The following is a 16,958-nucleotide window of genomic DNA, read 5'->3' on the forward strand; positions in this document are numbered from 1 at the left end:
CTGACTGTTAACAGTCGGTTTAGAGTCGACCCGACTGTTAACAGTTGGGTAAAAGCAAAAAATCGTCGATTTCAAGGCTTTCTCATTAGAAAATCATCATTTCCGACGAGGAAAGCTTCCAAATTCAAACAACCAATCATTTTTTACACTATACAAACCCCATTTTACTTATATAAACAAAAATATATTGAAAAAATCTCCAACAAATAAATCATTCACACATTTAACCAAAATCTAAATATTAATCCAATCAAATAATGGTTACCTTAATAAGACTGTTCGTCGGCGATGGATAGCAACTTCTTCGACCAACTGAAAACCGTCCTTGCTTTTTCAATTTTGTGAGATTCGGTTTTTGTAAGAGCCAAGTGTATTTTGAGATTTTAAACTTTAAATTCGAATTTTTTTTTTAATTAAAAAACCAATCAAAGTTCACTTTGAAAATATGGATGGGTTATCGGTCATTTACAACAATTTCCTCATTTTATCGGGTCGTATATGTATAGTTCTGGAAAGCTCTCTCTCTCTCTTTAGGTGCCTCATCTCTCCACACTCAAAATAACACGTACTACACACACTGAGTGCTCCTTTCCGCCTCGCTCTGCTGCACTACCATAAGCTCAATTCTGCAAATCCCTTCAGGTATCCATTTTCCATTTCCCCTCCATTATACGTATGAGCATGTATGTTCAGAATTGCTTAGTTGTTTGTTGAATAGGTTATTTTAATGAAAATCACATTCGACAGGTTTTAAGTGATTTATTTTTCATTTCAATTATAATTTCACGGTATGAAGTTATTAATTTTGCCTCTTTTTGCGAGAAGACTGCTTTATTTGGTTTTGATTACTGTTGAAATTTTTTTGGTTTTGGGGGAAGTTGAATGCGCTGCAAATTTGGAATTTTTATGAGATAGCTGAAGACAGATTTACATATGGGCAGATAGACTGGCTCTTGGGAATCATAAAGCCTGTAGTTTAGACCAGATGAAACTAGTGAAATAATTGGAATTAATTTGGTTTGACGATGATTTTTAAGCACCATATATATTGCTGAAATTTAATGTAGCGGATAAAATTGTTTTCACAACTCTAGTGGAATCGATTATCATGAAGTATTTGCTGTTCAAAATTTTATAGCTTCAGTAGTGCAACTTGTTTATTCGATATGGTTCTATAATTCTACTTCGTTACTTTCCAATATCTTCTTGGTATATGATGGTGTTGTCTCTGTGTGTAAATTTTTAGAAGTTTTTATTTCTTTTTTTGGTTATCTTGCTGCATTTGTGTTTCTGTGTTGCATCTGTTGTGCTTGACCTACATTTTGAGATATGTCTCAACAAATAAATGTCTTTTTTTCTTACATGTGCAGTGAATTGAATGGCAATCATACCTTGTGGAAGTACATGGGGAGTTCAGCCTCAATTTATGTCAAGATCCTTCATTATAAATAAATTTTCAACATCGCCCCTTTGGTAAGCATGTTTTGAAATTATCTTCTAAAAATTTCCAATGTAAATTTATGGGTAAACCATTTTAATTTTAATAAACTAACAACTCATATTTAATCCTTTTTATGATTTTATCTTCGGTAATTTTCCTTGCTTAATTGATTATATCTGTGAAAAATTGTATGCTGGTCAAGGAGCTCTCTAACCTTTACAAATGTATGTTACATATCTGGGGAAGTGAACTCACCCATAAAAAATGTAGAACCTTGTTTGAGATGAATTAAAGAAAAATTTCTTTTGTTTTCTTGATAGTGATGATTTATTGTTTGTCAAAGTTTTCTGAACCACACATTTGTAAATTCATTGTTCACGTTCTTTGCCCAAAATGAAAACCACAGGACAATATCATTGTTGGTATTACCAATAGAATTACATACTTGTAATGCTATCTCAATGATATTTTTCCCTTTTGGATTATGTGCTTGAAACATAGTCAAACTCAATTAGGAATATAATGAACCATGAAACTCCACAAAAGTTCTGTTTACAACCAATTAAGATCTTGTAGTTCATGTTTTTCCTTATCTACACTTGGGAGGTTTACAACATGCTCTTCGTGGCACAAATCTTGGAATGACATAGTCTGGGAAATCGGAGCATTGACACTTAAGTTGGAAGCAAGTGCTTTTTTCATTTTCTAGTGGGGCTTAGCGAACTTCATAAATTATGCAAGGTTTCTATATTTTGCTGTGTTATAGATATGAAAAGAATTCCGTGATTTATTTTTCTTAATAGCTGACTGTGCAATTAGTATTCAATCTTTACTTTTGTTGTTCTTATTTTCTCTCATTTTTTGCTGACTTGGGATTCTATATTCTATCTTTTCCCCTTCTATTACGGACAATATTTCTTCTCATTTTTTCATTTGGTGCAAAAAAATTTGCCTCTGGATTCTATTATCGTGGTCTTCCATGATTCCATTCTGTATATGATTATTGTTTTCTCGCATGCAGTTTCTCAAGCAGAATCAGGTCATTGTCATCACCTAGTTCAACGTTTTTGTCTCAAAAATCCTTGAGTGCACTTTTTAGATTGGGATCATACAATAACTCACGTCAACAACGAAGAACTCGTTTGGTTGTTAGAGCTGACAGAGTGAGATTTGTCTTTTTCTGTCTTCTGGGTTTTAACTAATTTTTTATGTGACTTTCGTTATCTCCTGTTATAGTAAATTCTGCAGTAGTAACACTGAATAAATTTTCTGATGGCCTTTTTCGCCCAGGATTACTATACTGTGCTTGGTGTGTCTAAAAATGCCAGCAAATCAGAAATCAAAAGTGGTCAGTGATACCTTGCCTCCTTTTCTCTGCTAATGTACATTTATTTTCTGTGAACTAATATTGATGTGGAACTTAAGTAAAAATACAAATAGGGAAGAGAAAGAGAACAAATGGGAGAAGAATGAGAAGAAATATATTATTCTAGCTAGCTTTGCCATTTCTTTGTTGGGTCCAAGTGGACCATGGTTATCATAAGATCTTCCTTGATGATTTCCAGAACCTTCATCATTATTCAGCCACCAGATGGCCTCCACCAATTGAGGCATGGCTGTGAATCTTTTTATATAGAGCAATAAATCTTGTCTATTCTGCCCATGAGGCCTAGCTCAAGCAGGAAAGGTCGAGGCACCGGGACCTTAAGTTTGTGAATTGAAGTCCCACAAGAATAGTTGGCATAGTCTAACTCTGCATTAGTTTTTCTTTGCACTTTATGTGTATTCTTTTTATTAGCCGACTATCTTTTATTACTAATGTGATTATAATTGAGTTGTAAAGATTTACTTCGGTCATAGATTGCTTCACTAGAAAAATTTGATATCTTGTCTAAGCTATGGCGTCTCTCTCTCTCTCTCTAGCGATTGAATATTATACCTGTATTTGTTAATTTCTCTTTGGATTCCACATGTATGTTCTATTTAGTTCTTTTGCATATTTTAATGACTTCTTGAAGCAATCAAAGTTTATATTGCTTTTAGTGATTTTATTTTTTATTTTTTTGTAGTTAGCAATTTGTTTTTTAGATTTCATTTTACTCAGTTCTACATATTTAATTAAAAATTCTTGCCTGATAAAAGATGTTTGAGTTTGTGTCAAGTTTTAATTGTTTTTTCTTTCTTGTTCAGCATATCGAAAACTTGCCAGGAACTACCATCCTGATGTGAACAAGTAAGTCACAGTGCGACTTCAAACTAACAATTAAGCTTTTGAGTATGTTGATGATGTTTTTATGCTCTTTATTTAATTCTTTCTGTAATCTTCAATTGGCATGCACAGAGTTCACTCTATTGAAATTACGCATCTTTTGAACACTTTTAATAACGGTAGACAATTAAATAAACATGAGAAATTAAATATTAGAAGTGAAACTCATCTCTCTAGTCTTCCTTCTTCTGAAGAAAAGAAAGGGTAGTCAGTTAGAGTTTGATGTCATGAATTCATTCTTCTCATTAATTTTACTTATGCTAGTACTACCTAGGGCTTTCTATTAGGCATTAGCAGTTGAAATTGAAAGCTATAAATCAAGGCATTCTCTTTTCTGTAGAAAATCAACAATGACATAATTGATAATTCTGCCCATAGAATTTATTCTTTCAAAACCTGTGCAACTTTCATCAGCATGGAAGTAAACAGATACTGTAATAGTACATTCTTATTGAAGAGAACAATAAACGTCTCCTTTCAACTCTGGGAACAATGACACGAGAAAGGAAACAATATATGCTAATCTGAAATCTTAATTTTCCCTGTAGTGGAACATAAGTCTCCTAGATTTTGAGGCCCTCGTAATTTTTTCCCCTTAATAAGTACATTATGCTAGTAATAGTACAAGCTAGGATTTTAGTATAGTAGCTGAAATCGAAGTTACAATATGCTACATTTGTTACTTTTAAAGTGTTCACCTTGTGGTAATTATGCACATAAGTCATATGCTTTCAAGATATGTGCAAGAATCTTTATTAGCAATTAAGTCGATACAGCACTATGTTACAACATTCATAAAAAGGCATCTTTCACTTGAAGCTTTCATGTAAATGAGGAACATTTCGCTCAATTATATTCTTATTTCTCCTGTACTGCAGAGAACCTAATGCTGAAGAGAAGTTTAAGGAGATTAGTAATGCTTACGAGGTGAAGTATCTGATCCTTTACCCTACCCCTACCCCCAACCTCACCTTACCCAACCTTTCTCTACACTAATTTGGTTGACTATTCTTGGCTCATCATGCAAGCCAGCGGAAACTATTATTGAGGATTTGGTCACAAGTCTAACGCTTGTTCAACAGGTTTTGTCAGATGACGAGAAACGCTCGATATATGATAGGTATGGGGAAGCTGGGCTCAAAGGTGCTGGCATGGGCACGGGGGTGAGTCTTTCTGATACAATAGAAGAGTGAACCAAAAAAGAAAAAAAACATGAAGAAAAATTCGCTCATTTTACTAGTTTCTCCTAAATGCAAATGTTTTTACATCTTATGCTTCTCCGTGGCAGGATTTTAGCAACCCCTTTGATCTATTTGAGTCATTATTTGATGGTCTTGGCGGTATGGGTGGTATGGGCATGGGAGGAAGAGGATCTCGTAACCGAGCCACAGAAGGTGAAGACCAGATCTACAACCTGGTTTTGAATTTCAAAGAAGCCGTATTTGGGGTTGAGAAGGAGATTGAGATAACTCGCCTCGAGAGCTGCAACACTTGTGATGGTTCAGGAGCGAAACCAGGAACAAAGCCAACTACATGTGGCACTTGTGGCGGTCAAGGGCAAGTCGTCTCGTCAGCTAGGACCCCACTTGGAGTCTTCCAACAGGTAATGACATGTTCTTCTTGTGGTGGGACGGGAGAAATTTCTACTCCTTGCAACACGTGCAACGGTGATGGCCGAGTAAGGAAGTCAAAGCGGATTAGCTTGAAAGTTCCTGCTGGGGTAGACTCTGGCAGTCGTTTGAGGGTCAGGTCCGAGGGAAATGCTGGAAGGAGAGGGGGCCCTCCCGGGGATCTTTTCGTGAGCATAGAAGTTCTTGCTGATCCTGTTTTGAAACGGGATGACACCAACATACTTTATACTTGCAAGGTTTCATATATAGACGCTATTTTAGGAACAGCATTAAAGGTGCCAACAGTTGATGGGATGGTCGACCTCAAGATTCCACCAGGTACCCAACCTAATACAACGCTAGTTATGGCGAAAAAAGGCGTCCCTCTTTTGAACAAAAGAAATATGAGGGGAGACCAGTTGGTGAAAGTGCAAGTCGAGATTCCTAAGCGCCTAAGCACTGAGGAGAGGAAACTCATAGAAGAGATTGCCAACTTGAACAAGGCAAAAACAGCAAACAGTAGCAGATAGTGGAAGCCGACTGGCTGACTCCTTTTTTCTATTACGCTCTATGCATCGATGGTTGATGCTGTGTTGCTTACAACTGTAGCAGGCAAATTTTTCTCTGAATCAATTTATACGCGACTGAATTTAGGGTTAGGAAATTTTGTGGGTTGATATTTGTATTTTTTACCACAAAGCAAAATGTTAGAAAGATATTTGGACATACCTTTCAGCTATTTATGTGGTAGTCTATCCATATTTTTCTATAACTACCTTCTTGACTATAATTATTCAGTATTTATTGGAAAGTTATGTTTGGTTGATATCATCTTCATATAAATTCTTTGAGACAATGTTGATGAATGGTCTATGCTTGGATTTTCGTAACATGCAGTCATTTACAGAAATGTGGTAGTGTATATGAATTCGGAGGATGTTTTTCCAATAGAAAAGAGAATGTTCCCTTTCTCATTTCCATGCCCACGCATAACTAGTAGGACCTATATTTTGATATATTAATATTACATATTTGGTATGACCTAAAAATTTTGAAATAAAAAGAAAAATGAAATTCTTGTTTGGCAAGAAAAAATGAAAAGATTAGAAAAAGAAATATTGTGACAGGGAAATTAGAGTCCGTTTGATTGCAAATATGAAATTTGGGTGGAAAGAAAGGAATTCCAGGGAATTGAATTGCCTGAAAATTGTCATTTATTGTGTTTGATTGGTATAATTTTTCATGTGGAAAATATTGAAATAAAAGTGTTTTTTGGTGTTCGTTTGATTTTGTTTTACTTGAAAATTATCAATTAAAAGGATAAAATTTACTGGTATTGGGGATAAAATTTGTTTCTATTGCCAAAAGAAAAAAAAGCAGAGAAAATTATTTATCTTTTGGTGTTCGTTTGACTTTGTTTTACATGTAAATTTTCAATTAAAAAAAAATATTTTTTTACAATCAGAGATATAATTTGTTTCCATTGCAAAAAAAAAAGGGGTCAACAATTTGTTGGAAACCAAGAAAACCAAGAAAATACAAATTTCCAAGAAAAAGCAAGCAAAACAAATTCCACGGAAAACATAGGTTATCAAGCACCAAGAAATGGGTGAAAATTGGAATTTGAATTCCATTTTCCATGGAATTTGGCCCTATCAAACATGGCCTTAGAGGGAGAGAAGCCAGAAGAAAAGTATATGCGTTTGTGTAGCATATGTTTATCATTCTAGTTTTGTGAATGAGAAGTTGATAGAATGAGGAAAATATCGTATTGTTCTCTTAACTAATAAAATCTTTTTCTCCTATGGACATCGATGGTTTGTAGGACCATATTAATTTCTTTATTTTTCTCTTTTTAATTTTTCGTTGCCTCCGTAATTATTGCGTGTTTTGTGGGAGAAAATCAATGAACAAAAATAATCACCCGATCTTAGAAATATTAACATTTGTCGAGACACTCGACAAGTCTACCATATGCAAAACTTGTAAGAGATTTGCTAAATTTTTTGCATTAGCTCTAATACGTTGGAACTCAAAGACTACAGATTTAGGATATATTAATACGATGGGCTGAACATCATCGATAAAACTAATAAAAAAGAACATAAAATCTATATCCGATAACATATATTCTAACGTATCAAATTTACAATCAATGTTATTGTTGTTCATTGGAGATGTGCAATATATATGTTAGGGAATACACCAATTATGTGCATATTATATTCACAAAAGCATACCGTTTATTTACGTGAAATCGAAACGTAATTTTAACTTACCAAAATAGAATTTGAGAAGCAAAACAATAATAGTTACCGAATCCGAATGCATGAATATTGATTCATCCTTTTCGATTCTTGAATGAAAGCAAGTTATTCTTTGAATCAAACCTCGCAGAACAAACATGTAAATAATGTTAGTCAGTTTCTTAGATCAAATCATAATTAAGAGAAATCAGAAAATGAAGGAAGAAAGATGCAAGTGATGAGTTTCTTGGTCGAAGCAAGTGTTTGACACTTGGTCTTTAAGATGAATTTGCCCCGCATCGGTGCTAACGGTTTTAGCAATCATCTCTCAAGATACAACGACCATGTTAAGCCATAGGAGCACTTCAAATGGCTTCGACCAGCGAACTCGAACGGAATTCCCTCTCTACCAAGGAAATGCATGAAAATGCTATGAAATTAGAAAGGAGAGAATTGCAAGAGGAGAATGAATGCTCAATGCAATTGGTGTACCCAAAACCATGTCCATAGAGTTCTATTTATAGATGTAGAAAGGGTGGAAATAAAATAGTGTGGGTCAAAACATGCATCCTTTCAAAAAAGTTGCAACACTTGGCCAAAACATGCATCCTTTCGAAAAGTTGTAACACTTCATTTCTTCCAACTTTGGTCCGCAATTTCTCATTCATTCGGAATTGGTTTCGAGATTCCAAATATACCACGACGATCTACTCGACGAGTAGAATAAGTTGGTCTATTTACTTTTGTAATTTGACCATCGGATCAAGTTCGAATATTTGGTCGAAATTGACATATAGTCACACCTTTTCATTTTCCACTTTTACACACCTTTTCATTTAATTATTTGAACCAATTCCAACAATATATTCATTGTGCGTGCACCCTTTTTTATTTTCATTTTTTGCTGTAACATGCATTCTTTGCTCGTCAAGAAGGAAAAAATATTGCCTATAGTTCCCAATTATAATTCAGACATAATTATGTATAGAAACAAGAAATTGAGTGTACACACATGAATGCTGAGCATCTAAATTGAAGAATAGCTATATACGGGATTGGAGTGATCTAGGGATGGCAAAATGTCAAGTTTCCATTTTGTCCTGTTAAGAATTAACATACACATCAGCATCCAACTATTCACACAATCATCGGCTACTCATTCTTGCTGTCACATTTCTGTTTCACTCACAAAATTCTATTGTAAATAGATTCCCAACATCTTCTGTAATTCAAGGATCTAACTACAGCTGTACACTCTAGAATCTTCTATATATACTCTGTAATCTATATAAATAATCATCTAGCTGAAACAGAAAATTTCCTTCTACATTCATTTTATTTCCAACTTGGTATTAGAGTTGCCATGGCCAACGCCAGTAACACACCACAAATCGATCCCAACTCTTCTCCCATATTAGCCTCAAACAGCAACGTTGCTCCAATGCAGGGAAGCAACCATAGCAACCATCTCTCACCCTTTGGTATTAATCTAACCCAAGGAGTATCAATTAAGCTTGATAAGGACAATTTTCTGCTGTGGCAAAATATGATTCTACCTATCATTTGTGGATACAATCTTGAAGGTTATATTCTAGGGGCAAAGGTGTGCCCTCCAGAATTCATTGGCACTCAAGTTACTGGAGAAGTAGGAACTAGTGTGGAAATGATAAAAAATCTTGAATACAGGCAGTGTATGTCAACAGAGCAACTGCTGATGGGTTGGGTCTACTCTTCAATGACTCCTGATATTGCTATGAGAGTCATGGGTGCCAGCAACTCAAATAAATTGTAGACTGCTGTAAAGGAAAGCCGTGGAGTTCAAAACAGATCCAGGATCACTTTCCGTACTGGTGAGCTTATGAAATCAAGGAAGGGAACCGTGAGCATTGATCAATATTTGATCAAAGTGAAGTTGCTAGCAAATAATCTTGAAATAGTTGGTAAAATTATTCCTCATTCAGACCTAATTAATCAAGTCTTAGCTGGCTTGGATGAAGAATATACACCAATTGTTGTTCAAATTAACAGTAGAGATCACATCTCTTGGGGAGAGCTGCAATCAACACTTATGACTTTTGAAAGTAGACTTGAACATCTCAATATTGTAAGGAATGAGATGGCAGGAATAAACCTTGATCAAACATTAGTAAATCTTTCCCAGAGATCAGGCTCCAACTATCACTACACTAGATCCTATAGGTCAGGCATTGGTGGAAGATTTCCAAATAAAAACAATTTCAGAGGTGGAAGAAGAGGTAGAAACAGAGGTGGAAACCTTAATGGGGGTGATAGACCTATATGTCCAGTATGTGGCAAGATTGGACATAAGGCTAACATTTGCAATTTCAGATATGGTGAGCGGTAAACAAGAACACCACTAAATCAGAGGAACAACTATAGCCCTTCACCAATAGCCTTTGTGGCATCCCTTAGCACTGTGAATGATCTAGCTTGTTTTGCTGATTTAGGAGCCAGTAATCACATCATTGCTGAGAAGGGAAACATTACTTCAGTTAATGAATATACTGGTAAGGAGAAAATAATGGTTGGTAATGGGAACAAGTTACAAATTTCACACTTTGGCATTACACAACCCCAACTTTGAATGATAAATCTTTTGTGCTAAATAAACTGTTGCATGTACCTGGGATCAAGAAAATTCTTACTAGTGTGTCACAGTTAACATCTTATAATCAAGTTTATATGGAGTTCATTCTAATTGATGTTTTGTTAAGGACAAGCTAATGAAGGAAATAGTGCTGCAAGGAAAGCTTAAGAAACAGTTGTATCAACTGGAATTTCCTCACCAAAACACTAAGTATCACTCTCAGAAGTCAGTTTCCTCAAATAAACTCTGCTGTGCTATCTCCTCTGTTAGTCCCAGTTAAGAATCTAGTCCTAGTCAAGAGTCCAATCAAGATTCATTAAATTCCAAAATTGATGTAGGCACAAGAGACTTGGACACCCATCCGGCCAAGTGGTGTCTCAAGTGCTCAAAACTTGTAATCAAAAGGTGAAAGACAATGAAATCAAATCATTTTCCGATGCCTGTCAGTTTGATAAAGCTCATCTATTGCCATTTTCTTTATCCACTTCACATGCCAAAACTCCCTTAGAACTCATACACACACATTTGGGGACAAGCACCAATTCAATCAACATCAGGCTTTAGATATTACATAACCTTCCTAGATGATTTCAGCAGGTTTACTTGGATATATCCCCTAAGATAAAAATCAGAAGCACTAAATGTTTTCATTCAGTTCAAGAAATTGGCTAAAAATAAGTTTGCAAGCAAGATAAAAACTCTGCAATCTGACTGGGGGGAGAATATAAAACCTTCACAAATCCCTTAGCACAAGATGGAATAGAATTCAGACACCATTGTCCTTACACATAAGCTCAAAATGGAAGAATAGAGAGAAAACACAGTTACATAACTGAAACAGGCTTGACCATCTTAGCTCAAGCCAAATTGCCCTTGAAATACTGGTCAAAATCGTTCCAAACAGTAACTTATCTCATAAATAGGATGCCTACATCTATACTCGAAATGCAATCCCCTTTCCAAGTCTTGTATAGAAAGGAAGTTGACTATAAGGCACTAAAAATTTTTGGATGTGTATGTTATCCTTGCCTAAGACCTTACCAAAAATACAAGTTCAGTTTTCGTTCAACAAAATGTATTTTTCTTGGTTACAGTGAACCTCACAAAGGTTATAAATGTCTAAACTTAACAGGAAAAATATACATCTCAAGGCATGTTGTATTCAATGAACTTGAGTTTCCATTTGAGTCCCTGTTTCTTGCTCAAAACCAACCTAATTTTACAGCACCTGAAACAATTGTGTCATACTTCCAATTTCCTTCCCAACTAAACAACTCAAATCCCACTTTAAATTCAGCTGATACAACTCATCAGGAAGGAGCCCATGCTATGCACTACTTACCTCCCAGCTTAAGTGACAATCAGCATGAAAGTATGAATAACGGTGTGGAGGATGATAACAATCAAATGATTGTTAGTGAGCAAAGTGTGGAAACTGAAGTTGGGACACCTCAGAACAATGAAAGACTAAAATTAGATGGTGATACTGATCACACTAGTTATCAGCAACTAGTCAGTAATGAGCTAAGACAGAGACATAATCAAAGAGCAAGTTATTAGGTGCAGCATCCTATGATCACTAGGGGAAAGACTGGAGTGTTTAAACCTAAGGTTTATTTGAGGAAATCAATTGAGTACAATCCCGAACCATCAGAACCTAAAAGTGTAAATGAAGCTCTGATGAATAAAGATTGGAAGAAAGCAATGGAGCAAGAATTCAATGCACTAACAAAAGTCAAAACCTAGAAACTTGTATCTTCATCACTAGCCTACAATATAGTAGGGAACAAGTGGGTTTTCAGAGTGAAACATAACTCAAATGGATCATTTCAGATGTTCATAGAATTGATCTATATAAAACTTTCAGTCCAGTTATTAAAGCATCAACCTTGAGGATTATACTTACTTTAGCAGTCTCAAAAGGATGGACAATTAGGCAAGTTGACATCAATAATGCCTTTTTGGATGGTGAGCTTGAAGAGGTAGTGTATATGAATCAACCAGATGGATTTGTAGACCAATCAAGACCTACTTATGTGTGCAAACTAAAAAAAAGCACTCTATGGACTGAAGCAGGCACCTAGAGCTTGGTATGACAAGTTAAGAACAACACTGATGAGCTAGAAGTTCAAACAGTCAATAGGTGACACATCGCTATTTTACTTCAAGAATGAGAGACATATCATTTTTGCACTCATCTATGTAGATGATATAATGGCAACAGGAAGTGAGACAGAAGTGTTGCAAAGATTCATAAATGAATTGAACAAAAAGTTTGCACTGAAGGATATGGGGCAACTACATCACTTTTTGGGAATTGAAGTATGGTGGCATGATTCAAGACTTCATCTTACACAAACAAGGTATATTGTTGAGATACTAAAAAAATTTGAGCTTCAGTGTGAAACCTTGCCCTACTCTTATCCTTGCTGGCAAAACCATGTCAAAGACAGATGGAGAAGTATTAAAAGATCCCTCAATCTATAGAAGTGCAGTAGAAGGACTGCAATACCTCATACACACCAGGCCTGACATCACATTTGCTATAAATAAGTTGAGCCAATTTTTACAATCACCTACAACCACGCATTGGCAAGCATTGTTAAGGTATCTAAAAGGGATATTGAATCAAGGGCTATGGATACAAAGAAGTGACAGATTAAATATAAATGGATACTCAGATGCAGATTGGGATCCTGTCCAGATGACAAGAGATCAACAGCGGGCTATTTCATTTACTTGGGAGACAACCTAATAGCCTGGCCATCGAAGAATCAACATGTAGTTGCCAGATCAAGCACGTAGTCAGAGTACAGAGCTCTTGCATCAGCAGCATCAGAAATCACTTGGATTCAATCACTATTTAAAGAACTTGAACTACCATAAGTGTCAACTCCGGTTTTGTGGTGTGATAACATGAGTGCCGATGCCTTAACAGAAAATCCCGTGTATCATGCCAGAACAAAACACATTGAATTGGATGTTCATTTTATCAAAGACAAAATCCTTGGAAAGGAACTGGAAGTATGTGCCATCTTCTGAGCAAATTGCAGACTTACTGACTAAAGGACTCATTCACTCAAGATTCCTCTTCTTAAAGGACAAGCTTGGAGTTACATTAGTACCGTCCAGCTTGAAGGGGGTGTTAAGAATTAACATACATACCAGCATCCAGCTATTTACACAAACATCGGCTACTCATCCTTACTGTCACATTTCTGTTTCACCCACAAAATTCTGTTATAAATAGAGTCCCAACATCTTCCATAATTCAAGGATCTAACTACAACTGTACACTCTAGAATATTTCAAGGATCTAATTACAGCTGCACACTCTAGAATATTCTACATATACTCTGTAATCTATATAAATAATCATCTAGCTGAAGCTATGTAATATATATAAAAGATTTCATTCAACATTCATTTTATTTCCAACTTGTCCTGACTCTTTATATATATAAACTTAAATTGTATTTGAAAAAGAAAAAATGAAACGGGATTGGAAACGACTATATTTTTAAGGGAAAAAAAGGAAAGAAGTAAAGAATGTAAGAGAGAGAGGGAAACAGGTTTCATGCCATGTGAATGTGTATTATTTAGGAATTTATTCTATCAAGACGAGCTCTATTGTCAGACACAAATATGGGGCTATTACTTGTTTCTAGGTGGAACTATTGGAAATAACGGAACTCCCACTTATTTAATAGAGTCCGATTCCGATATCCATCCCGAGTTTGGAATGGTGTTGCCGCCTATCTCCATGAATACAAGGCAACGCCAAATCACCATTTTTGGTAAATTTAAACAGAGCTCCACCATGTTCTTGTTTCTATTAAGTGTGTAGGTTTTGCTGTGGGAAATGTTGACAAGGGAATGTTCGTGGCAGTTAATGGCTATGGTGGTGGTGTTGCTTGAGACCATAATGGTTGTTTAAAACGAAGATGATACAGGATTGCTCTTATATCACTTTGTGGAAGAAAATATGAGATTATAGGAACAATATAAAGTAATTGATTACAAGAGCATAAGAAAAAATAATTTGCAAGAGTCAAAGATATTTCAAAAAAATATGAAGAAAAATACAAAGATTTTGAATTTACAACTTTATCTAACTTAATCTAAATTACAATGAAGAGCTAAAAATATATAAGGCATATCCAAATCCCTAAACGTAGAGTTATGGATGAAAATGAATGCTCAAAACACGTCAAAATACGAAAATGTTTGAATTGGACGAGCCACCGCTTAAGGGCCAGGAAGGCACCAAGCGGGCTATGTTGGCACTGCTCGAGTGCCAAGTAGCCACCAAGCTCTACACAAAATTTTAACGACATCGCTCAAGTGGTAGACTAACGGCTAGTTAGAGAAAAAGTGCTAAAATTTCTCTTGGTCCATATCTTGACCTCTTCAAGTCCAAAATAAGTTGCAACTTCCAATTGGACTTCTAAATGGAAATTCAACTAGAATTTATTAAATATACTTCGAATAGGATTCTAAACAAAATTCTAAATACAATTCGGGTCACACCCTAATTTTCACAAATTCTACATTGACACGAATTCCACTGTGATGAATAAAACTACAAAGATTCTCCACCTGGAGACAAAATTTCACTACAAGGAATAAACTTTGGGTTGGCAACAGTTCGGTTCGAGGTTGTTTCAACCAAAACCATCACTGAACCACCAATTTTTTGGTCATACCATAACCGCACCATAATCATGTATGTTGGTTCGGTTTAACTCAGTCCGTATCTTGGTTCGGACAGTTAATAATTGTGAAAATAAATTATTTTTTATAGATTCAGTCATCAAATTGGAAAAAAACAATTTATGAAAAACAAAAGAACATGAAAACGAAAACACGGTACTAAGCCAATTTAGCAAATAATATCTCAAATAAAAATGCAAACAATAACCCAATTTCCAAATGTAAAATTCGAATTTAACAAACCATTTCCATATATGTTTAATATTTGTGTAGTAAGGTGTAGGGTTACTGGGTTAGGTTTAATGGACTTAACGGGTCGATAATGGACTAGAATTTTGGGCTGGATAGAATCATAGAAAAAATAATGGAAAGCCCAATTGCCTAATTAATTTTTTTAATGGGTAATCGGTTCGGGACGGGGTGACAACGCAAATACCATACCCGTCCCGCCCCGAATCGGGGCATTAAAATCAAATATCATATCACCCTATTAAGCCATTGGTTTGATTTTTCTGCCCTATTCAGTTCGGTTATCTTCGATTCGATTTTGACAATTTAAATTGCCATCCCTAAATAAATTCAACTCTTCAGAAAAAAGAAAAAATTACAAATGAAATTTTACATCAAAATTTTCAACTGTAATTATTCTCCAAAACTCTGATACCAAATTAGGACAAAACTCAGTAACTAAGTATTAACAAAATTCTGAACAATGGGCTTTGATATCACTAAACTGGGCAGAAACAAGCCTTGAAATAAAATCATCACAATTAAATGCATCAAAAGAATGATATTGGCTAGAATCAACGCACTTAACCACATTCAAACCAAAATCAACTAAATAGTCTAAATTAGCAACATTGTACCTATGTGGAGGCTTATGATAAAAAATGGGTATGTGACTAGCAATTGAACACAATGACACCACCGATAATGGTGGCAAAGCGACATTACCGATAACTTCTAAATTCAATTGAGATGCATTGCTCAAAGAAGACCCCATACTAGACTCAAACTCCAAATCCATCTATCTAAGTTCTCAAAATATGTTGATTGATTAAAGATTCTGTATAACAATGCAAAACATATAACTAAGATTTTCTATGTTCCTGCAACAAAACATGGGCTCTTTTACTAACCTTCTAGATTCTATATTCAACAATATACTTGTATTATTTTGAATCAAGGGTACTCAAAGAGATAAGATTTCTCTTCAAATTTGAAACGTATTTCACTGCATTAAGTGATTTAATTGTCTCATCAAACATCTTTATTCTAATTCGGCTAACACCAGCTATCCTATAAGGTGTATTATTTCTCATTACCACAACATCTTTCAAAATTGTTTCATATGTTGAAAATAAATCCCTATTGGGACACATATCAAAAGTACAAGTTGTATCAAGAATTTAATCCTCATCAAGCTTAGAGTCATAAATAAGTAGAAGTTTTCTGTCACATTGACAATTTTTTGCAAAACTGACTTCTCTTGAAGTTTCTGATTTGCAGTCAATTTTTCTTTATTCTGTAACTTATAACAATCCTTTATCAAGTGCCTATTTCTTGCAATAATTATAAAATTTGAAATTAGACTTTAATTTGCCCCTTATACAACCACTATTAACAATAAGGTCATCTCCATGAACCTCAAATCCAACAAGATACTTCATATTCTCTTTTAAATATAAAGCATCATAGACTTCTGACTAAATAAGATCGTATTTCTATAAGATATATATGAAGCGGTCAATGAACACAACAAAATCAAATCTAAATCTTCACCATGATATTTAACCTCCAAAGTTTCTAAATTAGCGGCGATTTCCTTAAAAACAGTTAGGTGATCTTCGAGGGATGTACCTTCTATTATATGATGAGAATATAGGTGCTGATTCATATGCAATTTGCTAGTTAGACTCTTTGTTATGCATAATTACTCCAATTTCAATCATAATGCAGTGGCAAACTTCTCCTTCAAAATGTTTTGAAAAATATTATTTGAAAGATAAAAATGAATCTGAGATAAGGCCTTTCGATTTTTCCGTTGTTTCTCCTGGTGTTCAAGTTGTAA

General features: G+C 35.0%; 2 protein-coding genes across 2 annotated transcripts; both read left to right on the top strand.

Annotated features, from left to right (window-relative positions):
- The first annotated feature begins 489 nt into the window (after positions 1-489).
- LOC111378444 (chaperone protein dnaJ A7A, chloroplastic-like) lies at positions 490-6,148 on the top strand. Its single transcript, XM_023001640.1, has 8 exons — positions 490-642; positions 1,371-1,473; positions 2,463-2,604; positions 2,732-2,789; positions 3,632-3,674; positions 4,589-4,637; positions 4,793-4,873; positions 4,999-6,148. Exons 2-8 carry the CDS (start codon positions 1,379-1,381, stop codon positions 5,848-5,850), a joined length of 1,320 nt encoding a protein of 439 aa, XP_022857408.1. The 5' UTR covers positions 490-642; positions 1,371-1,378; the 3' UTR covers positions 5,851-6,148.
- Positions 6,149-12,388: 6,240 nt separating this feature from the next.
- On the top strand, positions 12,389-12,979 carry LOC111378432 (uncharacterized mitochondrial protein AtMg00810-like). Its single transcript, XM_023001626.1, has 2 exons — positions 12,389-12,537; positions 12,856-12,979. The coding sequence occupies exons 1-2, from the start codon at positions 12,389-12,391 to the stop codon at positions 12,977-12,979; spliced, it is 273 nt and encodes a 90-aa protein (XP_022857394.1).
- The last annotated feature ends 3,979 nt before the right edge of the window (positions 12,980-16,958 follow it).

The sequence above is a fragment of the Olea europaea genome, unplaced genomic scaffold, assembly GCF_002742605.1.
Source record: "Olea europaea var. sylvestris unplaced genomic scaffold, O_europaea_v1 scaffold1815, whole genome shotgun sequence".
NCBI classification, from domain to species: Eukaryota; Viridiplantae; Streptophyta; class Magnoliopsida; order Lamiales; family Oleaceae; genus Olea; species Olea europaea.

Coding starts and splice junctions, on each gene's coding strand:
- LOC111378444 (XM_023001640.1), top strand. CDS start 1,379: ATGGCAATCATACCTTGTGGAAGTACATGGGGAGTTCAGCCTCAATTT. Junction 1,474..2,462: donor TTTTCAACATCGCCCCTTTG/GTAAGCATGTTT, acceptor TCTCGCATGCAG/TTTCTCAAGCAGAATCAGGT. Junction 2,790..3,631: donor CAAATCAGAAATCAAAAGTG/GTCAGTGATACC, acceptor TTTCTTGTTCAG/CATATCGAAAACTTGCCAGG.
- LOC111378432 (XM_023001626.1), top strand. CDS start 12,389: ATGGCAACAGGAAGTGAGACAGAAGTGTTGCAAAGATTCATAAATGAA. Junction 12,538..12,855: donor CTTCATCTTACACAAACAAG/GTATATTGTTGA, acceptor ATGGATACTCAG/ATGCAGATTGGGATCCTGTC.